Genomic DNA, 27,986 nt, shown 5'->3' on the forward strand with positions numbered 1-27,986 from the left:
AGGGAAAGCGAAAGCAGCTGCGGGCGCATGGCACAGCCTGTCCTGGTGCAGCCCGGGGGGTCCCCGCTGCACCCCTCCCTGCCTGCCCCCCCCCGGGGTGTTTGGGCTCAGGGCTCCCCCCCATCCCTGTTTGCAGCCAAGTTTCCCCTGCGCTGCCTCAGTTTCCCCACTTGTGGAGAGGGGTTAAGGATCCCAAACCTCCATAGAAACCCCCCGGGCCCCCCCAGCAGGCAGGGGGGCGGTGGGGACACGGGCAAAGGGGGGTAGAGCCCCCAGTGCTGCTGTGAGCAGCTGAGTGGGGTTATTTAAGGTAAAAAAGGGGAGAAATGGGGAAATCCCGGGGGTGCCGGGGCAGAGGCCCCCGGGAGCCTTGGGGGGGGCTGTTGATCAATGTTTTCTTCCTTTCTCTTTAATTAATATTTTAAAAAATTATGATAATTCCAAATCTTCCCCAAGCCCTGGCCGGTCCAGCTGTCCCACGGCAGCCCGTGTTCCGCGTGGATAAACCCGGCGACCTGCAGGAAGCCGGCCTGGAGGAGCCGTTCACTCTGGAGCGTAATGATGGGGATCTATTGAGAGACCTGGTGCTCTGGCTGTGGGTGGGGGCCACCCTGTTGTCCCCCACCTCGGGGCAGCCTGGAGGTGGTGGCTCCAGCTGGTTTGTCCTGTCCCCTGTCCCCTGTCCCTGCCAGGCCGGCTCCCAGCTCACACTGACCTTGGGCTGAGCTGCTCTGTGTCCCCTTCCCAGTGGGGGGGGTCAGGGGACAGTGGGGGGGATCCTGAGGGGCACGGGGGGGTGGCAAGGGAAGGGGTGATATGTGGGGCTGAAGGCACAGAGAGGTGCCCTGGGTGACACGTGGGGGGTGACACAGGTGGCTGTGGGGTTGTGCCCTGTGGGGTGACATGGGGGGGCCAGGGGTGCAGGGAGGTGCTTTATGGGGTGACATATGGTGGTGGTGGGGGGACACGGGTGGGTCGGGGGGGGTGAGAAGGTGGCACTTGGCGGGGGGTGACACGGGAGGTGCCTGGTGGGGTGACACGGGGGGGTCAGGGGTGCGGGGAGGTGCCTTATGGGGGGAAACGCGTGTGTGGGGACACGGGTGGGTCTGGGGGCGGCACGCGGCGCGGTGACCCAGGCCGGTGTCCCGCGGGGCCCGCGCGGGCAGGGCCGGTGACACGGGTGACAGCGGCGCGCGGCGCGGCCCACGCGGGGGGGGGCTGGGGGGCTCCTCACGGCCCCCCCACGCTGCCCACGCGCGGGGCCGCGCGCTACGGGGGGCGCCCCCCTCCCCCCCCACCCGAGCGGGCGGCTGCGCCCGGGGCGGCGGGTGCGGGGGGGGCGGGCGGGGGGAGGGGGGGGGCGGCGCGCGGCCCCTTTAAGAGCGGGGCGGCCCCGGCCGGAGCAGGAAGGAGCCGCATACGGGCCTCGGCGAGCAGCTCCCGCGGGGCGGCCAGAGCCTGCTCCGCCCGCCCGCACGGCTCGGCCCGGCCCGGCTCGGCACGGCGCGGCCCGCTCCGCTCGCTCGGACCGCTCAGCCCCCGCCCGGTACGGGGGGGCGCGGAGGGGGGGGGGGGGCGGTGGTGGCGGGCGGGGGTCGGGCATGGGGGGGGGAATGGAGGCCCGATCCCCCCGGCCCGGGGGCAGCCCTGGAGCTGGGGGGGCGGGGGAGTGGTGCGAGGAGGGGGGTCGGGGGGGTCCGCGGGCCGGAGGGGGCCGGGTCGTGCCGGGGCAGTTGCCCCCCCCCGCTTCCCCCCCCCCCCGCCTGCATACGTTGTACTTGGCCGGGCCGGGCTGGGGGGGTCGCGGAGGGGGGGAAGGGCCCTGAGGGGCGGGGGGGTGGGGGGGGGGACTCGACGCGGGGGCTCCTGGGAGTTGTAGTCCGGCGGCCGCGCCGCCCCGCAGGTGCGAGGGAGCGCGCGGACTACGCTTCCCGGCCGCCCCGGCGTGCGCGGCGAGTGGGAGGCGTGTTGATGGGCAGCGGGCGGGGCCAATCGGGGCGCGCCCCTCCGCCCCGCGCGCCCGCCCGCCGCCGCCCGGCCCAATGGCGGGCGGCGCGCGGGGTGTGGGGTGGCCGGGGACAGGCGCGGCGGGGCCTGCGCTGCCTCCCCGGCCGGGCCCGCGCCCCCCGCCCGGCCTCGGCGCCGTCCCGCCCGCAGCCCCGGCCTGCCCTGCCCGACAGAGCCCGGGCGGCGGCCGCGGGGCCGGGACCTCGCCTGGGCGCCCCCCGCCCCCTCCCCCGCCCGGCCTCCATTGGCGGCGGCCCGCCCGGGGGAAGGGGTGGGGTCGTGGCGCCCGGCCAAGGCTCCCTGTGGGCCCCGCCGCCAGCGGCCCGCGGGGGGGCGGCCCGGCCCGGCCCGGCGAGGGGGGGGCTCGGCTGCTGGGTGGGGTCCCCTGGGGCGTGTGTCCTGCCAGCCCGGCCGCGGCGGGGCCGACCCGAGCGGGGGCGCCGGGCTGGGCCGCTCCGCGCGTCCCTTCTCCGCCGGGCCCCCCCGCCTGTCCCCGAGCACCCCAAGGTCGTCCCCCCGGGGGGCCCTGCCGCCTGCCTCTGCCTTCCTTCTGTGGGTTTGTTTTTATTTGCTTTTTATTGCCAACCCCTTCCTTATCTCCCCCCGGCCGGCTCCGCACCCACCCCCGTTGGCGGCGGGGGGAGAGGGCGGCCGGGCAGCGGCGGTTCGCAGCGATAATCCCCCCCCGGGGGTTGGGGCCCTGGAGCACAGGGCTGCCCTGGGAGATCCAGCAGGATAAGCCGCTCTCCCCGCCGCTGGAGCTGCGCAGCGGTGAGGGTGACACGGGGGGCAGCATCCCTGCCTGGCGGCGGAGGGGAGGCCTCTCCGTTTGGCCGGGGTTGTGACGTTTCCTTGGCTTCACCCTCTTCATCTCGCGGCTCTTGAGTTCGAGGCGGTGGGTCTGGAGTTGAGTGTTCAGGTGCCCTGAGACAGAGCTGAAGGTTATCGCCGGCTCGCCCGGGAGCAGGAGCCAAAGTCACGGGCAGATCGCGCCGGTGCCCGTGGTGTGAGCGGAGTGAGCTGGTCGCAAGGGCTTTGCTGCTGGAGTTTGTTTCAGCAGAAGGTGAAAAGCCCTCGGTGGAGCCGGCACCTGGGGCTTCCTCTCACCTGCACTTTTAAATCCCGGTGTTTGCCGAAAACGACAGTTCCCGTTGTGGAACAGCAGCCGCTGTGAGCGCTGGTACCTCGGCTGGTTCCCCCATGGCCTCAGCTCCTCGAGACCCTCTCGCTCGCAGGGGGTTGAGCAGCAAGAGTTTCTCTGTGCTCGAGGACTCTGGTAAGAGTGCGCTGCCGCTCCGAGCTCCCGATCGGCCGTGTCACCCTGTTAATTGTCTTGGCTATCGAAACCATGACTTATATAATAAGCGCTTTATAGACATGGGTAGAGAAGGCCTGGAAGAATTTACAACCTAATGAGGGCTGGAGTTGTGTGCAGTGTTGCAGCAGAGCTAAAAGGTCATCCCGTCATTTTCGAAAGTGGTCTTTGGTTTTTTTGGTTGTGATTTTTATTGTTTTATATTTATTTTTTCGAGGAAATGTCTGATTTCTGAATGTTTCTCCCAGTCCTGGTTGGAGATCCCGGTATGTGGGCACTTCTGGAGGCTGATTGGGAAGAGACAGGGTGGTTTAATTCTGATGGTTTGCTGGAGATGTTGTATTCAAACAACTTTAAAAGAGGAGAGACAGAGAGAAACTGAGCAGTTTATTAGAGAGGAGCCATTCTTGTTTAATATTCATTCTGGCCCCTGTTTAGGCTTGTTCTGGGGAAGGAGGGAGTGAAGAGGCACAACCCAAACATGGGTGAGATGGTGGGATTTTTCCACCGAGCTTTAATTGCGTTAGTAACTCAGGGGAGGGTTTTGCAAGGCATGAGCTCTTAATAAACCTGGTGGTGAATGGAAGTAGTTCTTCATTCTCTGCTGCTCTGCAACTCTCCTTACGCCTTTATATGTTTATTTTAATGTATTTTATGGTCACATATGCATCTCGTTGCGTTGTGGTAGCAGGTCCAATGATCTTTAGCCGTACCGCGGGCTTAACAAGGAGCTCGGCTTTGGAGAGGTGCTGGGCGGAATTAATTTGGCACAATGAATGCGGTGGGTTTGTCTTGTGTTTTGTGACTTTTAATGCGGAATTGAAAATGACGGTTGTTTTCCTGGCCTGAGAATCTGGATGTCGGCACGGGATGCAAATCGGGGAAGGCATGAACGCTCCTATCAGGGCGCTGCGATGCTTTGGTTGCGCTGCCCATCGAGACCTCGTTTGGCGGATAAATTGTTCCCCAAGCACTGGGTTTTAATTCTGGAGAATCAAATCCCCACAGGTATCCAACCTAAAAATTTGGGGGCCTGTGACATCCCTGGTCTGCTTTTGAGACGGAGCCTAAGTGCTTGAGAACTGTGGTTTAATCTTGATTAAAACTGACACTTGAGGGTTTTTTCCCCGTGTCAGGGTGCTGCGTTTATTGAAAGAGAAAACTTCTGTGGCAAACAATTAGAATCCTGCTTGTTATCTTGCATAGTCAAAGCAGTAAATAGTTTCTCTTAACTGTGCTCTCAAGCAGCCTTAACCTCAAATTTGATGAGACCGGTTTCAATCTGTAATTAAAAAACCTTTTGAGGAGCAAAACTCGGGGAAAAGCAGAAAGACGGGCAGTCTCTTGGATGAAGAGACACATTTGTACCCGGTCCCGTGACCCTTTGATCCAAGCAGGCGCGTGTTTGTGTTTGGCGCTGCCTCCCGGTCGCCGTGTCCACGTGTCTGTCCCGGTACCTGCGCCCGGCGCATCCCGCCGGCCCCGGCGCAGCGCGGGGGGACGTCGGAGCCGGAGCAAACGAGGTCAGACGGGCGGCGGGATCCTCCGCGTGTATGCAGGGACGATTGTTTCTCGCCCAGCTCCCCTGCCCGTATCATCTTCCCCCTGCGCATAGTTTCAGTTTCCAAGCCGCTCCCCGGTGGCGTTGCCGGCTCCTGTAGCAGAGTCCGGACGCAGCTTCAATGGAGCAAAAGTCGTTTTGTGCCTCAGGTTGCGGTGGGGCTCCTTCCCCCCGGCTGTCCGAGGGGTCTGTAAATCTTCCTGCGCGACGTCGGGCAGCGGGTGGAAGGAAACTATAGCGATCGGCTTCTTCTCTTAATGTGACAAGGTGTGAGAAACCGGAACCGGGTGCAGGCTGCCCCGCGGCTGCAGGTGGGAGCCAAGGCCACGTCGGTGAGATGAGCCGCAGATCCCCTGGCAATCGGCAGATTTCTGACACCGTTGCTTCGCCGACCCCTTAAAAAATGCGTCCGGCCTGGCTGTCGGGAGCGGGATCTTCCTGCCGACAGCCTCGCTGTCTCGCACACTCTTCACCGATCTCCTCAGATCCGTGTGCCCTGCCGGGGCGCCAGGGCCGGGACAGGAACGCTCGCTGGGTGGTTTCTTTACCTGTGAAGGGACCGTTTCCCCCCAGCTTTGCCCCCCCTGCAGTTTGTAACACCCGCCTGACCCGGGAAGCACCGCTGCCCTGCTTTTTGTCACAGCAGAGGATGCTCGGAGTGTCCCAGCGCTGCGTTTTAACTCCCTCTTGCCCGCTGTTCGTCTGCAGTTGTGCTCTCTATTTCCTTCCTGGTTCGTGCACCTACTTATTTCCCGCTGGCAAACTGGAAACCAGTCAGTAGATCTTTTTTCCCCCTGTTGTTTGCTCGAGTGCCTACTCAACGCCGAGCCGGGCAAACGCCGAAGGTAGGCTTGTAGCTACAGGTCGCTGCTCTCTAGTTTCTTGGAACCTCTTGCCCCGACAGGCAGAGCACACGTGGTGCCGGTTCAGCGTTCCTGCCCCTCGCCGTGCGCCGAGGAGGGGAGGACGGGAGCTTCGCGGCCGCCCGGCGTTGCCGGGGATGAAGCGTGCGGCATGCTCGCCCTCCAGATTCGCTTTCGTACGTCGCGTGGAGTCGAGAACGGCGAGCCGAGCCGTGTGTTTATCCCCAAACTAGGAATTACATAAGGGACTGCCCTGCCCGGTACGCTCTGCTTTGTCAGTAAACTCCAGTCTTATTCTCTATTTTGTATTCCCCCCTTCCTGGTGTGTAAAAGGCGACTGGTCTTCCAGGTGCTGTTTGAGGCAGTTAGGGAGATTCTGGAGCTCTGACGTGGGAGGCTGGAGGCAGGCGAGCGGAGAGGGAACGTCAGGCGAAGGGGAACCCGCGACGTGGCCGCGGGGGCAGAGGGACGGGGTGGTTTTGGGGTTCGATTCAAGCTGGGCGTGCAGGGGGATGGCCGGGCGCCGTGGGAATGGGGGGGTTTGGGATTTGAGCAGTTCTCGTTCTCTCGGTTTAGGAGATGGAGAGAAGCTGTGACAGGGTGAGGGGGACGTGTTGTGGAGGGGCAGGTGCTGTCGGCCTTTCGCAGCAAAAGTGCCGGCGGTGACTTGGGGGTCTGTGTGGAGCGGGGAGTACAGGGTCTGAGCTCTTGCTGCTCTGTGCTCACGCCTGGTCTCTGAGCAGGATGAGGATGAAAACAGGACCCGCAGAACCTCTTGGTTTCATCCAGCCTTGAGCAGCTGGGACGTGCCGGTGTCCCCGCAGCAGAGCGCTGGGTTAATTCTGGTGATGGCTTCGCATCTTTGTGACGCGTCTTCAGTCGCTCCCTTTGGTGAAGGGGCCGTGTTGTCTTTTTGAAATACTGGCAGCTTATTTCTGCGTGGGTCTCAGTGCCTCCAGCCTTATGGATGGGGCTTTTGAGTTGAAAAGAAAACCTTCCCTGTCCATACACCGTGCTCCTAGGCGAGGGTTGGTCCTTTAGCCAGGAGAGAAACACATGGTTTCATGTTTTGTGGGCTTTTTTCACCCCTTGTTTGTAACTTCTGAGGCTTTCCAAAAGATTTCATTAGGGCTAGGGGCTGGATAGCAAGGGCTTGGTGTCCCACAGGGCCTCCCGCAGACCCTGCAAACCCACGGCTGAACGGCAGCAGCGGAGCAACGTGGGAGCAAACCCGTCCGAGGGCCGCGGGCACACCGGGGCTCGGCTTTGGGAGGGTTTGTTTCGGCAGCAAAACAAGCAGCCTCCATTAACACAAGTAAGGCGGGCCTGGCTGTTTTCGGCAGGCTGAGGGCTGTGGGGGCGACTGGCACCCAGCAGAGGTGGGTGTGCAGCAGGGTCTGAGGGGCGCTGGGCAGCTTGGTGGGGGCTCATTCCTTCTCATTGCCGAGGAGTTCACGGTAGCTGGAAGCCGTTACCCTGCACGCAGACCTGGTGCCATGGACTCGGAACCGTCACGTTGAGAAACTCCGAGGCAGAGCGATGGTGCCGGTGAGGAGGGGCTGGTAGCCCGAAATCAGACCCCTGCACACACCGAAGTTCAAGGGACACGCGCTGCCCTTGGGTCCGTGACTACACGGACTTGAACCAAGGCGCATTCCTGCTGGATTAAATACGATCTCTGATGACAAAGGAGAAAATTGGCACGGAGGTCTGGGTGGAGTAACCAGTTCAAGCTCACCTTGCAACATGGGAGGAGTTTTAGTACCTCCCGGTTCTCGCTGTCATTGCTGGAACGGGCTGCGTGTTGCTCGGTGCGGGTGGTTTTGGGGGGTGGCGGGTTGGGCCGTGGCTGCTGCTTTTGGCTGTGCCGTGACCGATGCGGAGGAGCCCGCGGTGCTGGGCCGTGTGACAGCAGGTGTGCGCAGGCCCTGTGTCTGCCGGGCTCCCAGCGAATTCTGGCTTTTGCTGGTCACTGGTGCTACGGAGGAAGCCAAACTTCCCATGTGCTGTGCCCTGGAAGGAAAAGCCATCCCAGTTCCAGACATCAGGAGGGATCTGCAGTGACGTTCGGTCGTCCCTTGTCTGTTTTCTTAGTCATAGAATTTAGCTAAGAAAGATGAGGACAGACTTTTAAGCAGGGCCTGTTGCGATAGGACAAGGGGTGATGGTTTTAAACTAAAGGAGGGATATTCAGGCTGGACATGAGGAAGGAATTGTTGGCCCTGAGGGTGGTGAGAGCCTGGCCCAGGTTGGCCAGAGAGGGGGTAGATGAACCATCCCTGGAGACATCCCAGGCCAGGCTGGACGGGGTCTGAGCAACCTGAGCTGGTGAAGATGTCCCTGCTCATGGCACTGGATGAGCTGGGATGGTCCCTTCAACACAAACCGTTCTGTGATTCTGTGATAAAGCAACACACCTTGTCCTGGGAGACGCAGAGTGCAACAAGGCCTTTTCTTCCAGGTGTGCTCTGTAGCAGCGTCCCTGGTGATTTCCTCTGTCACGACGAGGAATCCCAGACCTCTGTATCTCATTAGCAGCACCACGGAGTCCAGCTCCACCTGGGTCGTTATTATGTCCCTGCTCCATCCTGGTCGCACCATCTCTTCTCCTGTTTTACAACTTGCTGCTGCCGGCAGGATTCGAGGTCCTGGTTCCGATTGCTCTTGTTCTGGTTCTGCCTTGGCATGAGTGGTTGATGTCCCAGCACCGAGGTGTCTTGGTGAAGTTCTCCTTGGCTCCTTCCCGCTGCTGACACGGTGCTAAGGGCAGCTTTGAATACTGGAAGGATTAGAAATGGCTTGAGGTAGGAGGGAGACTGCTGAATTACCCCCAGAACCTGTTTGTCCAGGCGATGTGTCACCGCGACGAGAGGCCTGGTGGTCACCATCCCTCCGTACCCCAGTTCCATACCCGCGCTGAAACGCTGGGGTAATGTGGGCTTGAGACTTCTCCAGCCCAGTTCTTCAACGAGGCTCTTCCAGCCCGGTTTGGATGCTCTGCCAAAACGCATCAGCGCCGCGCAGGCTCCTGGATGAGCGCAGGGCGCAGCCGTTCCCGAGCGGGGACGTTGTCCTTGTCCCCTGGCTCTGCAGATCCAGTCCCAGGAGAGGAGAGGAGATGACCGCGGCAAAACCAGCGCTTGGCACCGCTGCTGCCTCAGAGCCGCTCTGCCGTGGGAGGGGATTGTTATCATTATTTTCTTGATACGCAGGAAATTCGAGGTTCTTTATTACTTGTGGTCATGCAGGTTCCCATGATGCTCATTGAGGGTCCAGGGGGTGTTGGATGCCAGTGCTCTATCCAAAATTTGATGGGAGCAATTACCAGCTACTCTTCCTCCCGCCGTTCCCTTGGCAGCGGTAGCAGGATGTGGGATTCTCCTTTCCTGTCTGAATTTCTCTGCCGCTCGATCATCGCGCGTCCTGCCCTGGAGATGGTTGTTTCTGCGGTGTTTGGGGTATTTCTTCCCTGTCGATAAACGGCTCATAAAGCGTTTTGGCTCTTTGAAGATGCTGAAGGATTGGCGGTTGACGGTCCTGCAGGTTTTTGGGTAGATATCCCTGTACGATGGGTATGAAACAGCCCTAGAACAAGGGTTGGCTCATTGCTGGAGCTTCCTACGCCGCCCGGGCTTATATTTCTAGACAGTAGGGAGAGGCAAACCTCCCCGGCAGGTCAGACCTGGCCATGGGAGCGCGGCCCCGCTGCTTTGCTTACCTGATAGTGCTGCGGTTCAGCGGGTTGGGCTGAACCGAGAGGCGGTTGCTGCGATGGAAGAGCTGGGGCTGCCCTGCCGGGTATCGTAGCGTCTCCATTGTTTTTACGCCTCACATTAAATTTCAGATCCTGAAGCGGGATGCTTGGAAAGCTCCGATCTTTGGAAGGATGCGAATAACCGTTGTGGGAGCCGACCGAATCCCTGTGATGTGGTCGGTCTCGTTCCTTAGATGACCCTTCGCGTTGTGAATCCAGCGATCAGAGCTGCGGTAACAGCCCCAGCGCTGAGAGCCGGGGATAAGACGCTTCCCGGAGCCGGTGCCCTGAGCTGGGGATGTGTCAGGGGCTGGAGGGGGTTTTTGGGCAGAAAACAGAGCCGTATTGTCCAACAAGAGGCCACAGGGTGCTCCTTCTGCTCTGATCTCCTCACTTCAATAGCTGCATGATCTTGGTCATGCTGTGCGTGTCCTCTGGTGCTTTACCCCAGATGCGATGTCCAGTCAAGATATAAGAAAGCTTGAATTCGCTCTTTTTGCCGCCGATGGCTCAATTACCTGCTAAACACAAAAGATCTATCTCTGTTGCGCTATGGAAAATTGAGATTTATTTAAAGAAAAACAATCAGCGTACTTTTATCTTAATTTTTAATGCAACACAGTTTGCTCCTCTTGATGTGTGGGGTCTCCCTCTCACGAACACGTATCCATTTTGCAGGTCCACGTCATTCCAGCAGCGTGGCACTAAACTGCCGCCAGCACGTTCCTGTTAGGAGCTGAGTTTGAATAGCGCCGTAGAATGGTTGAAATAGCGATTTTTAAATATATATTGTTTTCCCAAGCAGGCAAAACACTTCCCTTCATTTCCTCCTGCCCACCATCTTCCCACCCGGCTGCGTGCGAGCTGTGTTTCCCGAGGCCTCCGCATAGTTTCGGGTGGATCCCGGGCAGAGCGGGACCTGCCGGGGCTCGTCCCGCGGCGTCGGCGCAGCGCGGTGTCGGCACAGCCGCTGGGTTATCCCGAGGGCTCCGGCCGAGCAGACGCGTCCCCGCAGCTGCAAGAAGGAAAGGGGGCGACCGGCACGATCGCTCCCAAAATGTAGAGACAAGGGATTGTTTTGTGTGACTATAACTGGGGTGAGCTATTCATAGGGGGTGAGCAAGGGCTGCGGTAACGTTTGGACCTTGGGCAAGCAAAACAGTGACTTCTTTTTAATATAACAACATTATTTTAATAATTCTTCTCTAGCACACAGCAGCGCTGCTGCAAAGCCCACCCTGGCACCATCCTATCTGCATTTATTTCCTTAAAGAAATTACACAGAGCAACTATTCATCCTCATTCCTTGGGTACCTCCACCTGCAAGAGGCCAAACAACCATGTGCCGTAGCCCGAAACGCGGTTGTTCCCGGGAAACCTCGTTGTGTGGATGGTGTTGCTGCCCTGAAGCCGTTTTGCCTGGTGCTGGCTGGAAAAGGCGCTAATAATGTGCTTTTTCTCCCCGAAGCGGGTCCGTGATGTTGCTCAAGCTTGTGGTGGGTGCTGCTGGAGCCCGGCCTTGGTCAGGAGATTTGGGATCTCTTCCAGGTGAAGAGCACACTGAGAACATTCCCTGTGACCAAGCTTTTCCACCTGATACCGTATAATTCCAAGCCCTCCCAAGCTGCTCGGCTTCCTCTGTTTGCCCAGCGAAATTTTAAAGCGATGCAAAGAAGCACATGAAGAGAACGCCGAACACCGAGGTTGGGTGGAAAACTAGTAATTAAGCGGTGTTTTGTCAGCACTTTGGGTTGCGATCCCATCTTAATGTGGTCGTCTCATTTGAATGTAAATATCCAATTCCAGCGCTCCTGGAGGAAGGCGATGGGGCCGGGCGGGAGGGGAGCGAAGTGCAAGCTCAGGGCTTTCGGCTGTTCGCTTAACGCTCTGTTCTTCTGCTCTTTTTGCAGTTCGTCTGGTAGGTCTGAAAGGAGCGGGTTGAGAACTTGAGCTTGAGAAAATAACCTTTTAGTGCTGAGGAGCAGCGTCAAACTGCAGCTGCCGCGGTGCAAAACCAGTTGGATGCGGAGCAGCCGGGGTTGCTGCGAGCAGCATCTCGGGGAGGTGAACGTGTGTTCAGCAGCACTTAACACCAAAAACAAGTCATTTTTCCTGTGTGGAATTGGGCTGGTTTTGTGTGGGAGCCGGGGAAAGCCAAAGCTCTCTTGTGTTCACAGAATGGACTGGGTTGGAAAAGCCCTCAGAGATCATCCAGTCCAAGCCTTGGTCCAACTCCAGTCCATTGACTAGATCATGGCACTAAGTGCCATGGCCAATCTCAGTTTCAAAACCTCCAGGGCCGGTGAGTCCAGCACCTCCCTGGGCAGCCATTCCAATCCTGACCACTCTCTCTGCAAAGAATTGCTTTCTCATCTCCAGCCTCAATTTCCCCTGGCAGAGTTGAAGCCCATGGCCCCTTGTCCTATTGCTGATGCCTGGGAGAAGAGCCCAATCCCCACCTGGCTAGAACTGCCCTTCAGGTAGTTCTGGAGAGTGCTGAGCTCAGCTCTAAGCCTCCTCTTCTCCAGACTAAACAAGCCCAGCTCCCTCAGCCTCTCCCCATGGGTCTTGTGTTCAAGTCCCTTCCCCAGTCTTGTTGCTCTTCTCTGGACCCGCTCCAGCACTTCAGTATCTTTGGAAACGCAGAGCGGAGTGAACCGAGCGGTTAGGGACATGTGCCGTGTTCCGCCAGCTTTGTAAATAGGTCTGTAAATAAATTTGAGAGCTCTGCTATTGTTGCGAACTCTCTCTTTCAGATGGGCCATATTTTAAGTTGACGGTGCCCCCTCGGTCACACTGCGAGACCCATTTCCTCGCTTCTCCAACACAGGCGCTTTGGGGTGAAACGTGGTGTTGTGCGGCCCTGCCGGGACGCGCGCTCTGGGACCAGCAGCCTCAAACGCCCTTTGGGGTGCAGGGAGAGAAAAGAGCTGCCAGGGATATTTAGGTCAGTGGCCGCAGCTCCCCCTTGGTGGCCCGTTCAGACCTCGTCCTTGCCAAGGAGGGGACTCGCTGGCCAGTGGCTGTTGTCACTTGTCACCTGGCTGTCGGGAGCTCCTTCCCGAGCGCGTTTCACCCGACCCACCTGCCCGGCGTTGCTGGATTTTAGTTATTCTTTCTTCAACCCGTAAAGCTAGAAGGTTCCATCTCATTACCAGCTCTGCGCAGGTTTAATACCCCGGCTGTTCACCCCCCGCAAAGCACACGGGGTGTGATTTTGAAGCGCTGGGTGGCCGCGCTCGGGGAAGGAGCCCGGTGGTCCGTGGGGGGCACTTGGGGGGCAGCCCCCTCATGTTCTCGGCCACCGCGGCCCGGGGACACAAAGGCCGTGTTGTGCGAGGAGAATGAGCCGCCGAGTGGTGCAACGGCCATGCCAGCCGGGCGGTCCCGTGACCCCGCAGCCGTTCCCACACTGTCCGGCCCATTGTCCCGGGTCCCCCGGTCCCCGGCACAGCCCGGTTGTGTGGGTGACAGAGCTCGGCTGCCCAGGAGATTTCAGAATGCTTCATGCAGCTCAAATTCTCTTTGGGGGTGGGAGGCGCTTCCAAAAATGTATAATTCAGGTGCGGGGGGAAAGGCTTTAATGTCGGTTGCCGGGCTGGAAGGTCTTGTATCAGACCTGGTTTTTTGGGGAGGGATGTGCTGTGGTAGCTCAAATTTGGGGGGGGGTTTGGGGCTGCCCTGGTGGGAACAGGGCAAGTGCTATAGCACCAAAGGCCACCCCGGTTGTAGCCCTGCGGTTGGGGGGTCCCTGGACCCCTTGTGGATGCAGAGACGCGGGGACCTTGCCCGGGGACACCTGGACCCGGCTTTCCCGCTCCCCAGGCTGCGCTCAGCACCAAATGGCTTCTTCCTCTCCTCTTATTTAAAAACCCCATGAAATAGAGGGTTCGAGTCCCACTCCGGCCGCCCCAGAGCAGCCCGGCTTTGGGCTTGGCCTTAGCGCGGGACCTGCCCCGCTCCCCTGGTCCGTCCCTCACCCCCAGCACATTTACACGTGAGCTTAAAGCTGTTTTATACTTGTGTTGAATATCGAGGGCTTTGCTTCATTTTGGCATTTCACCGCCTCAGAACTACCTTTTCCTGTGTTTCCTTTGGATAAAAAGGGTGCAGAAACTCCTTGTTTGCCCCCATTGGATTAATAAATCTTTAAAAAAATCAGAAAATATGGCCAACTCCAGATCAATCTGCTAGCAGGCCCAGCATGGGGGGGTGTGTTGGGAAGCGAGTGCTGTGTTGCACCCTGGTTGCGAGCTCCCCGTGCGGGACGCGGGGCCGGGAGTCGTTTCCTGTGTAATTACCGCGTTCTGGATGCTCCTGACTCATCGTGTCCCCCTCGCGTGGGCCCGGCCGCTTCCTGCTGGGCCTCAGTTTCCCCACCTGTAAACCGGGGACTTTGCTACTTAGGCTTGTGCGGAGGTGTTTTTATGAATCAAATTATTTGCGTGTGGATGTACCGCAGGTTGTGTTGGCCCCAAGGATCCTCGTGCTTGGGGCGCGGGGAGGAATAGATTGATTTATAGGCGGACAGCATCACTGTGGCACGGAGTAGAGGGCTTTGCTGCTTGAGACAGGATGGAGGTGTTATTCCCAGTTTTGGGGACCAGAGGCTGGGCCTGGGGAACTGGGGAAGCCGGGGGGGTGTTTGGCCCCGGTGCCCCCTCCAGCAAACAGGGTCTGTTGTGAGCAACTCGCTTTGCTTGGGCTGTTTCAGCCTTTGAACAGAGGATGGTTTTAAAGTCAAGTGGACCCGTTTCTGCCGCGTAGCACATCGGGAGTGATGCGGAGCGAGCGGTGGCGCTGGGCAGGTGGGCTGGGATCCTCTGGTGAGGCTCAAGCCAGGCCAGCGTGGTCCAGGTGCTGTCTGGCTCTGTTAAGCCCAGTCCTTGCCGAGGCTTGTGGGCCCTGGCCCAGCTTTGCGCTAGTTCAGCTCTTATCCCGAGCACCTGGGCTGCATTTCTCCTCCTTCCCCAATAAAGGCAAGAGGGGAACGTCCCCACCTGCTGATGGGGACACCAGGCAGGACGTGGCGCTCCAGGGTGACGTGGAGGGGACACGCGAGCCGGTGGCCGGTGCTTGCAGCGCCATGCTCCGCGGTGGGAAGTTCGCCCGTGCGCCACAGACGAAGCGTCCCTGACTCACCGCGCTTTTGTTTTCTTCTTCTCCCGTAGCCTTCTGCGTCGAAGATGGCGGGTGGCGTGGACGGCCCCATAGGGATCCCCTTCCCCGACCACAGCAGCGACATCCTCAGCAGTTTGAATGAGCAGAGAAACAACGGGCTGTTGTGCGACGTGGTCATCTTGGTGGAAGGCCAGGAGTTCCCCACCCACCGCTCCGTCCTGGCCGCCTGCAGCCAGTACTTCAAGAAGCTCTTCACCTCAGGGTTAGTGGTGGACCAGCAAAACGTGTATGAGATAGACTTTGTGAGTGCGGACGCCTTGTCGGCTCTGCTGGAGTTCGCTTACACCGCGACCCTGACCGTCAGCACTTCGAACGTCAACGACATCCTCAACGCCGCCACACTGCTGGAGATCCCGGCGGTGCGGGATGTTTGCACGGATCTCCTGGACAGGAAGATTCTGGCCAAAAATGACCAGATGGATACAGTAGATCAAATTGATCAAAGGAACCATCTCAGAGCAAAAGAGTACCTGGAGTTCTTCCAGAGCAACCCTGTCAATGGCCACCAAGGCAGCTTCCCGTGGACCAACCCAGAGTTGAGAGACCTTCAGAGACTGAACTTCCGAGGCCCGGAGGAGGAGGAGGAGCCGGACTGCAATGGCGTAGAGTTCTACTCGCAAGCCCCAACAAGCGAAAGACCAAAGGCCAATGACTGTGATCCTGACAGCAACCAAGGCATGTGGCTGGACAGAGAGGAGGAGGAGGCGCCTCCTGGCTCCTTGTTCTCGCCCTCTCAGAACGGACATTACAGCGCCCGTAACTTGCCCACACCGGGAGAAGAGGAGGGGACCCCGGGGGGGTCTCTGGACCAGCAAGAAGCTGGTGACTCCCCCAGTTTTGTTCCCGCTGCAGCGGAGACGGAGGATGATGCGCGGGAGGCGGACGGCTTGGCCGCGAGCGCCTTGCTGCAGCAGATGATTAATTCCGTGGGGAGACAACAGCTCGGGGAGGACGACCGGAAGGATGACGATGGGGTCATGGATTATTACTTGAAATATTTCGGCAGTTCGAACGAGAGTGACACCTATCCGTCCTGGTCCCAGAAAGTGGAGAAGAAGATCAGGGCAAAAGCATTCCAGAAGTGCCCCATCTGCGAGAAGGTGATCCAGGGGGCCGGCAAGCTGCCGCGCCACATCCGCACCCACACCGGGGAGAAGCCCTACGAGTGCAATATCTGCCAAGTCCGATTCACCAGGTGAGGAGCGGGCGGATGCCGGAGGAGAGGGGATCGTCACACAAAACCGGCTCTTGCCTTTCCCCAGCCGCCGGTCTTGTGCGATTTTATCTTGCCTAATTTCCATCCTAAGAGGCGAGTTGGATGTGAAGGCCAGAGTTTTCCAGAGAGATGAGCAATTTGGGGGTCTGACCCTTGAGGTATCTGGATATCCAGCGCCACACCGTCCTGGTGTCCTGAATTGCTGAGCTCTGCTGGAAGCCTGGCCAGACCTGGGCTTCTGTGGAGGCCAAATAACGTGGTTGATTAGATGGAGCTGCAGCCCTCGGTGTTTCCATCGTGGCCGAGGAGCTCAAGGTTGGGGCGCGTGTTGGAGCGTCATTTAAAAACGGCTCCGTGGGGCGACTTAAGGGGCTGTAGTTGTGTTGGGAAGAGGCTGAACCCCACGTAGCTCGTGTCCTCTCTCGGTGACCCATGATGGGCACCCCGAAAAACACACAAACGGCGGTCGGTGCCTCAGTTCGGCTCCCTGGGGGCGTTCGCCTCGCTGCTGTTTCTAATCAGGGTTCCTCTGCTGAAGAAAGGGGATATTGTTTGGATTCCTCCGGTTCGCTCTGGTCCACGTGTCCCCGCGCCGCCTCCTCTCGCCGGGCTCTGCGATGGCCCAGCCGGGGCGGGGGTCCCAGCCCGGCCCTGCCGAGGGGCTGCGTGGGCTGCTCGGCCGGGGAACCCGCTGAAATCCTCCCGTGGGGGTTCCCTGGGGCGCTCCCCACTGCAGATGTGGCAGTTGGGGCTGGGGCCCGGGCAGGCGGCCGCGTCCTCCCCCCGTCCCCACCCAGCCCCGCGCTGGCGAGCCGAGGAACGCAGATAACGGCGGGGGCAGGATGCCAGCCCTGCCCGCTCCCCAGCACCCGGCCCTGCCCTGCGCACCATCCGCCCGCTGCACCCGAGCGGTCCAAGGTCCTCGCGTGGTTGGAGCCCGAGGATGTGGAAACAAGCCATGGTGGCAGCGCCACCTCGTCGCTCCTCCATCTGGGTGGGTTTTGGATGGGCCCTGCGCTCCGGTACCGCAGAGAATGGGGTGGAAGCTCCATCCTTATCCCAGCCCCTATAAACGCACCAGGGCCCTGCTATTTTCCAGCCGAAATACATCCCTCTTCTTCATCCTCCCCGCAGCGTTTGGGTGCGGAGAAGCCCGGACGGGGCCAGGAGCCGTGCTCGGCCTCACTGTGCCCCATGGCACGTCTCGCCACATAACCGCAGCCCCAAAACCTCCCTTGAGGCTGCTGCCCCAAATCCCAGCTGGTTTCCAGCTCCCTCTGCCTGTGTCCTGGTCCAGGGGTGTCCTGGTCCAGGGGTGTCCTGGTCCAGGGGTGTCCTGGCCCCATCTCCCTCCAGCTACCAGCCCATGTCTCACCTGCCCTGGGTTGTTTTTGGCAGGGGTGTCACCGAGTTGTTTTCTTCCTCCTCCCTGACCCCCGGGCTGTGCTCAGAGCCTCATCTCAGCGGCCCCCAATTTAAAATGGGTGCCAACCTGACCAAGCTCTCCATTATCCCGGTTTTCCTCCCAGTTTTATGAATCTTTTGCATTCCTTCTCCATTCTCTCCTTCCCATCCTTATCTCATGGGATGACAGTGCATTTCTTGACAATAAATTCTGAATGCCGCGTATCGCGGTAGGCTGGGGACGCTGTGGGACGCTCAGTCCTGCCCTCGGAGGAGGACGTGGGGCTGTGGGACGCTCAGTCCTGCCCTCGGAGGAGGACGTGGGGCTGTGGGACACTCAGTCCTGCCCTCGGAGGAGGACGTGGGGCTGTGGGACACTCAGTCCTGCCCTCGGAGGAGGACGTGGGGCTGTGGGACACTCAGTCCTGCTCTCGGAGGAGGACGTGGGGCTGTGGGACACTCAGTCCTGCTCTCAGAGGAGGACGTGGGGCTGTGGGACACTCAGTCCTGCCCTCGGAGGAGGACGTGGGGCTGTGGGACACTCAGTCCTGCTCTCGGAGGAGGACGTGGGGCTGTGGGACACTCAGTCCTGCTCTTGGAGGAGGACGTGGGGCTGTGGGAGGCTCAGTCCTGCTCTCGGAGGAGGACGTGGGGCTGTGGGACACTCAGTCCTGCTCTCGGAGGAGGACGTGGGGCTGTGGGACACTCAGTCCTGCCCTCGGAGGAGGACGTGGGGCTGTGGGACGCTCAGTCCTGCCCTCGGAGGAGGACGTGGGGCTGTGGGACACTCAGTCCTGCCCTCAGAGGAGGACGTGGGGCTGTGGGACGCTCAGTCCTGCTCTCGGAGGAGGACGTGGGGCTGTGGGACGCTCAGTCCTGCCCTCAGAGGAGGACGTGGGGCTGTGGGACGCTCAGTCCTGCCCTCGGAGGAGGACGTGGGGCTGTGGGACGCTCAGTCCTGCCCTCGGAGGAGGACGTGGGGCTGTGGGACACTCAGTCCTGCCCTCAGAGGAGGACGTGGGGCTGTGGGACGCTCAGTCCTGCTCTCGGAGGAGGACGTGGGGCTGTGGGACGCTCAGTCCTGCCCTCGGAGGAGGACGTGGGGCTGTGGGATGCTCAATCCTGCCCTCGGAGGAGGACGTGGGGCTGTGGGACACTCAGTCCTGCCCTCGGAGGAGGACGTGGGGCAGGGCGGGGGGACGAGCCGGGGCTGTTTTGCGGGGCTGTTTTGTTTTGCAGGGCTGTTTGCTGCCGCCCCCGTGCCGGGTGGGACCGCAGCCTGTCAGTTAACGTCGATTTTTGCTCACTTTGCTTCCTGGTGCCTCTGCGTTGGCAGGGGGAGGAGCGCCCGCCGTGCCCTCATGATCTGCTGAAACAAAGGCAGGGTGATTTGTTTCTTTTTAAAATAAAAATTATAAATATTTTCTAAATTATAATTTAATTTTTAAAAGCTGTTTTGGCGTGCCGCTGCGCACCACGTTTTAAGCAAGACCCACCATCCCAGCCCCTTTGGGAGCTGCGTTAAAATGAGAAGCAGACACGTCCTTGGTGTTCTGAACCCTGAAGTTTTGGGACATGTTGGGCCCTGGTGCTGACAGAACTGGTGCGGAGCTGCCTTTTCTGCAGGGCATTGCGGCGCGGGATGGAGCTGGATCCCCTTGTCCCCACCACGCGCTTCGGGCCGGAGGTTTTTCATCCAGGAAGCAGCGAGACGTTGTGGTTCACGTGGCCCCATTGGCCCCCGGCCCGACCGCCGCGACTGCCCTTCCCGGCTCTGGAGAGCGCGGCAGCGTCGGTTTGACCCTGTGCCCACGCTCAGCCCCACACTGGGCGGTGCTCAGCCCCACACCGATGCTCAGCCCCACACTGGGCGGTGCTCAGCCCCACACTGGGCGGTGCTCAGCCCCACACCGATGCTCAGCCCCACACTGGGCGGTGCTCAGCCCCACACCGATGCTCAGCCCCACACTGGGCGGTGCTCAGCCCCACACCGATGCTCAGCCCCACACTGGGCGGTGCTCAGCCCCACACCAATGCTCAGCCCCACACTGGGTGGTGCTCAGCCCCACACCGATGCTCAGCCCCACACCAGTGTTCAGCTTTGTACTGGGTGATGTTTGATTCTGTTCTGGGTGATGCTCAGCCCTGTGCCGGTGCTCAGCGCTGTGCTGGATGTTGCTCAGCCCTGTACCAGGTGTTGTTTGACCCCATACAAATGCTGAGCCCCGTACCAGCTGATGTTCGATCCCATACAGATGCTCAGCCCCGTACCGGGTGATATTTGACCCTGTATGGATGCTCAACCCCATACCAGGTGATGTTTGACCCTGTATGGATGCTCAACCCCATACCAGGTGATGTTTGACCCTGTATGGACACTCAGCCCCATACCAGGTGATGTTTGACCCTGTAGGGATGCTCAGCCCCGTACTGGGCAATATTTGACTCTGTATAGATGCTCAGCCCTGTACCAGGTGATGTTTGACCCTGTAGGGATGCTCAGCCCCGTACTGGGCGATATTTGACCCTGTATGGATGCTCAGCCCTGTACCAGGTGATGTTTGACCCTGTATGGATGCTCAGCCCCATACCAGGTGATGTTTGATCCCATATGCACGCTCAGCCCCATACCGGGCAATATTTGACCCTGTATTGATGCTCAGCCCCGTATTGGGCAATATTTGACCCTGTATGGACACTCAGCCCCGTACCAGGTGACGTTTGACCCGTGCTGATGCTCAGCCCCGTACTGGGTGATATTTGACCCCACATGGATGCTCAGCCCCGTACTGGGCAATATTTGATCCCGTATGGATGCTCAGCCCCATACCAGGTGATGTTTGACCCCGTATTGATGCTCAGCCCCGTACTGGGCAATATTTGACCCTGTATGGACACTCAGCCCCATACCAGGTGATGTTTGACCCTGTAGGGATGCTCAGCCCCATACCAGGTGATGTTTGACCCTGTAGGGATGCTCAGCCCCGTACTGGGTGATATTTGACCCTGTATGGACACTCAGCCCCGTACCAGGTGACGTTTGACCCGTGCCGATGCTCAGCCCCGTACCGACTGACACTCAGCCCCGCACCGGTGCGTCCTCACCCCCGTGCCGTGCGCAGGGCCGGCAGCACCCCCCCGCAGTGTGACTGTCCCCGTGTCCCCTCTCTCGGCAGGCAGGACAAGCTGAAGGTGCACATGCGGAAGCACACCGGGGAGAAGCCGTACCTGTGCCAGCAATGCGGCGCCGCCTTCGCCCACAACTACGACTTGAAGAACCACATGCGCGTCCACACCGGCCTGCGGCCCTACCAGTGCGACAGCTGCTTCAAGACTTTCGTCCGCTCCGACCACTTGCACAGGCACCTTAAAAAAGATGGATGCAACGGGATTCCCTCGCGGAGGGGCCGAAAACCCCGGGTGAGAGATGCCGGGGGGTTGCCCAGCACCCCGACGGGTAGCGCCGAGGATGGAAGTTTTCAAGCCGGGGGGGAGAGCCAAGAATCAGAGGACACCCCGCAGAGGAACGGCGAGGAGCAGCAGCACTTTGAGGAGAATTCTAACAATGAAGAGTCAGGATTGAATGTAGCAGGAGGGTCGGCTGAGGGTAACACGCAAGGACTCTCCTAAACCAAAAAACAAAGCGTCACGAAATCTAGTTAGTACTTTTCCTCCGATTTTTCTCTTTAAAGATGTTTCTCTCCCTTTTTAAAAAAAAAAAGAAAAAATAGAAAAAAAAAAAAAGGATATATATATATATATATATAATGTTTCCAATCTTCCCATGGTAAGCAGGGCTCCCCAGGATCCCTCAGTAGCCAAGGACCTTCTGTTGGAAAGGCGGATGCTTGGAAGCGCGGGGCGGGGATGGAAAGTGGCTCTGTCGCATGGAAAAGAGCTTCCATGTAAATCCAAAGCTTTATTTTGTGTCCAAACACACGTTAAATCAAAAATATTTCAGAGAGAGATCTATTTAAGGAAAAAAAAAAGGAAAAATATAAGAAAAAAGAAGCGAGTGGTAGGAGCGGAAGGGCTGGGGGGCGGCACGCGGGGCCTGGGGAGCGCGGCGGCCCCCCCGATGCTTTGGGGAAGGTAAGGTGTCTTCTTTTTGGGGTGAAATGTCTGGGTTTGGGGGGTGAAGCGCGGCCCGGCCCGAGGCGGCGCCTCCCCGGGAGGTTGGGGGGGTCAGGGGTTTGGGGGGTGAGTCCGTCCCGCCAGCCCCGGCACGAGGTGGAAATGGCCTGAAATTGCCTAAAATTGCCTAAAGTACAACAGAAAAATCATGTGAGCGGACAAGCAGGATTTTGCTGTTGGCAGCGGGTGTCGGACCCCCCGGCTGGGGACACCCCTATTTGGGGACAGCCCATCTGGGAACACCCTATTTGTGGACACCCCATTTGAGAACACCCCGTTTGGGACATCCCATTTGGGGACACCCCTATTACCCCATTTGGGAACATCTGCAGACACCCCACTTGGGAACACCCCATTTGGGGACACCCCATTTGGGGTCACCCCCATTTGGGAACAACCCGTCTGGGGACACCCTATTTGAGAACACCCCATTTGGGAACACCCTATTTGTGGACACCCTGTCTGAGAACACCCCATTTGGGACACCCCATTTGGGGACAGCCCTATTACCCCATTTGGGAACATCTGCGGACACCCCGTCTAGGGATGCCCCATTTGGGGACACCCCATTTGGGAACACCCCATTTGGGACACCTCATCTGGGGACACCCCATCTGGGGACACCCCATTTGGGGTCACCCCCATTTGGGAACAACCCATCTGGGAACACCCCATTTGGGACACCCCATCTGGGAACACCCCATTTGAGAACACCCCATTTGGGATACTCCATCTGGGAACACCCCATTTGGGAACACCCCATCTGGGAACACCCCATTTGGGAACACCCCATTTGGGAACACCCCATCAGGGGACACCCCCAGCAAGGGTCCGTCCATCCCCGCGTCCATTGGTGTGTCCATCCCAATAATTTTGGGGGGGGGGGGAATGTGGGTCACACCCAATCCCCCCGACCCTCCCCAAGTGTATTTTGACCACCAGCTTCCCACCCCAAAAAAAGCACCTAAAAATGGCCAATTCCTTTGCAAAAAGGTTATTTGAGGCCTCCCTTAAAGGGCCAGGAGGCCTTTTTTGGGGCCCCCCCCCCAGCCCCATTCCCAAAAGAAGTATATATATATATGTATATATATATATATAGATGCTCTATGGCTCTAGAGGCGGGTATGTAAGAGGATAAGAAGAGGCACCTTTCAGCTGGTCACCTGTTTTCTAAATGCACATTTTTAAACTTAAAAAAAAACAAAAAATATATATATATATAAAAAAAAAAAAGCAAAAAAAAAAAAAAGAGATTTTAAGCCCTTTTTATTTTCAAAAAGCACTTTTTAGATTCTCTCCTTTTGTGTTTTTATTTTAATTCTGATTTATTTCGGGTTCCTTTCGGTGTTAAAGCAACAGCAGGTTGGGCCGAATGTGATTTGGAGAGGGAGTGAGAGGGGAGTGTGTGCGGGGGGGGGGGGGGGGGGGGGGTGTTTTATTTAATGCAGCATAAAAAGCAATAAAAATTAATAAAAAAAAATAGATATAAATATGATTTTAAAACAAAAACACCACAAAAATAATAATAAATACAAGAAAATAAACCACAAAGAAGTCTTAGCACTTTGCGATGGAACGGGTACTCGGAGATCACTTTATCTTAACTTAAAGAGCAAAAGGTGTTTACAAGTCGAAACTTCTACCGAGAGATAAAGAATTATTATTAAAGATTAATGAAAAATTAAAAAAAAAAAAGGCGAAATTTATTTTTGTAAGAAAAATAATGTGTATATATATATATATATTAAAAAAACCACAAAAAAAGACAAAGGTTTAAAGACAAAAGGCAGCATCCAAGTTGTGTTGCGTGGAGGGATAAAGGTGTCGGTGGGAGGAGCGATGGTGATTAATTAATGCTGATTAATTAATGCCCCCCCATCCCCACCCGGCGCCAAACCCTCGGGGTGGTTGCACTTCAGCGATTAGCAAGGAAAATGTATGGAAAATATATGAAAAGCTTGAATTTTGGGGCAGAAATGAGGGTTCGGCCTTGGGTTTGTGTTTGCTCCTCGCACCCTTTTAGTATCATTGTGTTATTATGGTTGATTTGTGGATGGGTTTGAGCCGCCCCCCCCCCCCCCAAAATCAGGATCTGGGGGTTGAATTATGGGGGGGGGACCCCATATTGACCCCCCCATCCCATCACCCTTCGGCGTATGCAAAACCCCCCCAAAACACCCCAAATTCGTGGGGGTTTGTAAATAGACACTTATTGAGGTTCTTTATTGGCATTGAGTTGGGGGATCTTGTGTTTTCTAGTTTGGGTTTATGGTCCCCCCCCCCAAAAAAAAAAGCTCCTCGCTGCTGCTTTTTACCCCCCCAACACGAGGTTTGGGGGTTAAATGGGGGTTAAATGGGCCCTTTTGGTGTTGGGGGGTAATAAAACTGGGGGGGGGGGGGGGGAGGAGAAGAAGAGGGAAAATGGGGGGAAATGATGGAAATGGGGAGGGGGGGGGAAGGGGGAGGGGAAAGAAGAATAAAAATAATTAAAAAATAATTAAAGTGGGGGGGGGTAAATTGCTAAAATGGCACAAAACAGCTTGAATGAGTCTCAGGATTCCCGCCCCCGGGGGGTCCCAAACCCACCGTGTCCCTGTGTCCCCCCCCCCCCCCAGCACAAGTTGGTGTTTGCACTAAGGAAAATAGACTTCAAAGCACCAACCCAAACCCCCCCAGTTTGTCCCCATTTTCAGCCTTAAACCCCCTCCCCCCCCAATCCCCCCCCCCCCCCCAGCTCAGCCTCAGGTCGGCTCGTTAGCGGCGTTAATTAACGTTGAATTCAGGTTGTGATTAAGCCTTGCCAAAGATGCTGCGGAGTTGGGGGCGAGGAAGTAGCGTTGGGCGGGGGGGGGGGGGGGGGGGGTGTTAGTTTGGGGTCATTCGTGCCCATTTGGGGTCTGAATTTAGGGGGGGCACCTCCCCCCCCCCCCCCCGCGCTGCCGGAAAGATGGGTCACCCCAAAAACACCACCGGGGGGGGGGGTTGAACTTTGCGCCAAAAGGGCTGATTGATGTCCCCCCCCATTCCCCTTCAACACTTGGTGTGTCCCCCCCAGGCCTATTTAACCACATGGAGACCCCCCCATCTCTATAGCTCTGGGTAGCGTTATATCTATTTATATATATTTTTGGATTGATTATGAGAAGTTTTATTAGGACGGAGCTTTTTAAAGGGGGGGGGAGTAGCAAAAATAGGTTTAAATGGTGTTTTTTCTACAAATTATATCTATATATATATATATATATATATATACACACCAAGAGCTTCAACTCATCCCGGGGCGGGGGGGGCACGAGAGCCGGAACCCAGCGAGGACGCTCCCACGGGGCCACATTTTGGGTTTATTTCTCTTTATTTTCCTTTTATTTTGGGTTGTTTTGTTTTGTTTTCCGCGTCTTTATATATATATATATGTATATATATATATATATATATATATATATAATCTATTCAAGAGATTCTCTATCTAAAGCACTCGCAAGGTTTCAGCGGTTTTTATGTGTAAAACTACTTTTGTGGTATATTTGGGTAAAACGGAGAGGAAACGATGAATAAAGCACAGCAAAGACATTCCATAGATTGTACCTTTGATAGAATTTATAAAGTGGGGGAGACTGAGGAGAATATAAAATAATAAGAATTGCACTTTGGGGGGGGCTTTAAAAAGAATAAACTATATATTAAAAGTACACGCGCAGCCGTTTGGTTTCTTGGGGGCGGAAAAGCCACCGGGGGCTCCTCGGGGTCCTCGGTGTTGTTCTTATTCTTGGGGGTTTTGGGGGGTTTTGGGGGGTTTGGGGACTCGGCTGGAGGTCCCTGGGCTGGGGGGGGGGCGGGGGATGTGGGTGGGGGTGTGGGTGGTTTTGGGGTGTCTGAGGTTGGGGTGTCAGTGATTTTGGGGTGTCTGGGGCTGGGGGTGTAAGTGATTTGGGGGTGTCAGTGATTTTGGGGTGTCCGGGGTTGGGGGTGTCAGTGATTTTGTGGTGCCCAGTGCTGGGGGTGTCAGTGATTTTGGGGTGTCTGGGGTTGGGGGTGTCAGTGATTTTGTGGTGCCCAGTGCTGGGGGTGTCAGTGATTTTGGGGTGTCCGGGGTTGGGGGTGTCAGTGATTTGGGATGTTGGGGTGTTGGTGATTTTGGGGTGTCTGGGGGTGTCAGTGATTTTGTGGTGTCCAGGGCTGGGGGTGTCAGTGATTTGGGGGAGTCTGGGGGTGTTGGTGATTTTGGGGTGTCCAGGGTTGGGGTGTCAGTGACTTGGGGCCATCAATGATTTGGGGATGTCCAGGGTTGGGGGTGTTGGTGATTTTGTGGTGTCTGGGGTTGCGGGGTGTTGGTGATTTGGGGGTGTTGGTGAGTTTGGGGTGTCCGGGGCTGGGGGTGTCAGTGATTTTGGGGTGTCCGGGGCTGGGGGTGTCAGCCCAGCTTGCGGCCATCCCTCAGTTTCCCCAACCAGAGCAACACCCCCGATGGACAACGACACGCGTAACAGCAAAGGGGGTCCCAGCCCCTCCCCGTCTGCCCAGGACCCCCATGGCTGGATCCCCCCCCCCCCCCCCCCCCCCCCCACTTAAGCCGCCCCGGGCGGGGGACACACGGGGGGGGTCCCTAATCCCGTTTGGGCCCAGATTAGGGCCGGGACAAACACCGGCACCCAGATGGCCGCGGTTTAAGGAGCGCAGGGCTGGGGTTTGGGGGGTGCACCCCCCATGTCCCCCCAGGGACCAGCTGCAGGTGGGGAAACTGAGGCAGTTGGCACTGAGGGGACGATCCCAAAACTGCCACCCTGTCCCCACCCCCATGTCCCCAGAGCCCCCCCAACCCGACCCCTCACCCCCCCCAAAGGGCACGGCCCATGTTGTGGGATTAATTTGTGTCATAAGCTGCCCAGTTCTCGGGGGCGCAAAGAGCTTTGGGGGTTTTATCTCCCGGGATTTAGTGGCCGAGTCGTCGTTCTTAGCGAGACGCCCTAATGCCACTTAACACCTGGGAGCCGCGATTTTCATTAGGGGCGTCAAGGACAATTAGTAAGAAAATAATTAGGGCAAGGGGCCTGCTGGGGGGGGGGTTAAGCCCCATATGTGCCTGGGCTGGGGGTGGAGGGACCGTGGGGCAGTGAGTCCCCCGCTGAGGTTGGACCCCAGGGAGGGTAGGGGGTCCCCACTGGGGGATGGGGACAGGGGTTGTTGGGGGGACACATGCACCCCTGGCGCTGGCCCCATTGGGTTTCATTGGTGATGGAGGGGGATCACACGCAACCCCTTGGCTTGATGGGGGGGGACAACACGGGGCTGGTGACATCCTGAGCTGCTCCATGTTTTGGGGGGACCCGTCCAGGCACTGAGCACGGGGGGGGGGGGCTACAGGAACTGGGGCTGAAGGGGCCCGGGGCCGCGGGGAGGGGGGACCCGTCCCCAGCCCCACCGGCCCCGCTCGGGCAGGCAGCGCGGGGGGAACACGGGCAGGGCCAGCGGGGGCAGCACGGGCAGGGCCAGGGGGGGCGCGGGGGGGGGCGGGGGGGCAGCAGGGGCAGCAGCAGCCGAGGCCGTACAGGGCGTACGGGGGGTAGTAGCCGACGTTCACCCTGCGAGGGGAAACAGAGCACCCGGGTCAGCCCTGAGCCCCAAATTCCCACCGTGACCCCCCCCGGGCCCCCCCAGCCCGCTGACCTGCGGACGCGCCGCCGGGCCCGCCGGCGATGGTAGTCGCCCTTGGCAAAATCCTCCATGTTGGCGGGGTGGATGGCCCAGAAATGGCCTTTGCCGTTGTCGCTGCGCCCGGCTTTGACGAAGCACTCGTTGAGGGACAGGTTGTGGCGGACGCTGTTGCGCCAGCTCTTCTCCTGGGCCGAGAGGCGCCGTCAGTAGGCACCAGAGTGAACGGCGCCCGATTCGCCTGGAGAAACCGGCTCCTGGCACCCCATGAAATCATCCCGAGATCCGGACGCTGGTGCACACGTGTCCCCCGCGGATCGGGGTCCGCGGAGATGTGGTGAGTCAAACCCACCCCGTCCCCACCCAACACCAGCACCCCGGGCTCGGCTCCCAGTTTGTCACCCAAAACGGAGCAAAACCCCCCAAAACGTCTCCGCTCCGGCATCGCGGCCCCTCACCTTGTTCTTGAAGTAGGGGTAGTTGTCCATGATCCACTGGTAGATGTCGGAGAGCAGCAGCTTCTTCTCTGGGGAGGACAGGATGGCGGTGGAGATGAGGGCGATGTAGGACTGGGGGGGTTTGTCCCCGGGCTCCGGGGGGGACCGGGGGGCGCCCGGGGGGCTGCGCCCGGGGGGGGCCGGGCTGGGGGGCCCCCGCTCGGCCAGCAGGGACGCGATGGTGAAGGAGCCCCCGGGCGGGCGCCGTCCCCCAGGTCCCAGCGCGTCCCCCATGGTCCCCGCGCCGCGGCCGCAGGGGAGACCTCGGGCCCGGTAATTAGTGCAGATTACAGGGTTTGCTAATTGTGTTTTCACAAACGCGCTGCCTTCGCAAAGCAGGCTGTTTATCTGGCAAAGCCCCGGGTTTAGCGGGATTTGGACCTTTAAGCCTCATAAATAAAATGA

At 58.5% G+C, this 27,986-nt stretch overlaps 2 protein-coding genes across 4 annotated transcripts; one reads left to right on the plus strand and one right to left on the minus strand.

Moving 5' to 3' along the window:
• Positions 1 to 1,411: 1,411 nt before the first annotated feature.
• Positions 1,412 to 21,297, plus strand: ZBTB7A (zinc finger and BTB domain containing 7A). 3 transcript variants are annotated; one of them, XM_065042209.1, is made up of 3 exons: positions 1,412 to 1,546; positions 14,672 to 15,876; positions 20,478 to 21,297. In XM_065042209.1, the coding sequence occupies exons 2-3, from the start codon at positions 14,687 to 14,689 to the stop codon at positions 20,929 to 20,931; spliced, it is 1,644 nt and encodes a 547-aa protein (XP_064898281.1). In that variant the 5' UTR covers positions 1,412 to 1,546; positions 14,672 to 14,686; the 3' UTR covers positions 20,932 to 21,297. The 3 variants fall into 3 exon arrangements, with proteins under 3 accessions (XP_064898281.1, XP_064898280.1, XP_064898282.1); XM_065042208.1 differs by lacking the exon at positions 1,412 to 1,546 and adding an exon at positions 2,362 to 2,559; XM_065042210.1 differs by lacking the exon at positions 1,412 to 1,546 and adding an exon at positions 3,147 to 3,283.
• A 3,725-nt stretch (positions 21,298 to 25,022) lies between these two features.
• Positions 25,023 to 27,964, minus strand: LOC135576475 (forkhead box protein L2-like). The gene is made up of 3 exons (XM_065042223.1): positions 27,543 to 27,964; positions 27,100 to 27,272; positions 25,023 to 27,014 (listed from the first exon to the last, which is right to left on the minus strand). The coding sequence occupies exons 1-3, from the start codon at positions 27,813 to 27,815 to the stop codon at positions 26,387 to 26,389; spliced, it is 1,074 nt and encodes a 357-aa protein (XP_064898295.1). The 5' UTR covers positions 27,816 to 27,964; the 3' UTR covers positions 25,023 to 26,386.
• Positions 27,965 to 27,986: the final 22 nt, after the last annotated feature.

This window comes from Columba livia, chromosome 27 (genome assembly GCF_036013475.1).
Source record: "Columba livia isolate bColLiv1 breed racing homer chromosome 27, bColLiv1.pat.W.v2, whole genome shotgun sequence".
In the NCBI taxonomy this organism is placed as follows: Eukaryota; Metazoa; Chordata; class Aves; order Columbiformes; family Columbidae; genus Columba; species Columba livia.

Coding starts and splice junctions, on each gene's coding strand:
- LOC135576475 (XM_065042223.1), bottom strand. CDS start 27,815: ATGGGGGACGCGCTGGGACCTGGGGGACGGCGCCCGCCCGGGGGCTCC. Junction 27,273..27,542: donor ACCCCTACTTCAAGAACAAG/GTGAGGGGCCGC, acceptor CTCTCGGCCCAG/GAGAAGAGCTGGCGCAACAG. Junction 27,015..27,099: donor GCCCGGCGGCGCGTCCGCAG/GTCAGCGGGCTG, acceptor TTCCCCTCGCAG/GGTGAACGTCGGCTACTACC.
- ZBTB7A (XM_065042209.1), top strand. CDS start 14,687: ATGGCGGGTGGCGTGGACGGCCCCATAGGGATCCCCTTCCCCGACCAC. Junction 15,877..20,477: donor TGCCAAGTCCGATTCACCAG/GTGAGGAGCGGG, acceptor CTCTCTCGGCAG/GCAGGACAAGCTGAAGGTGC.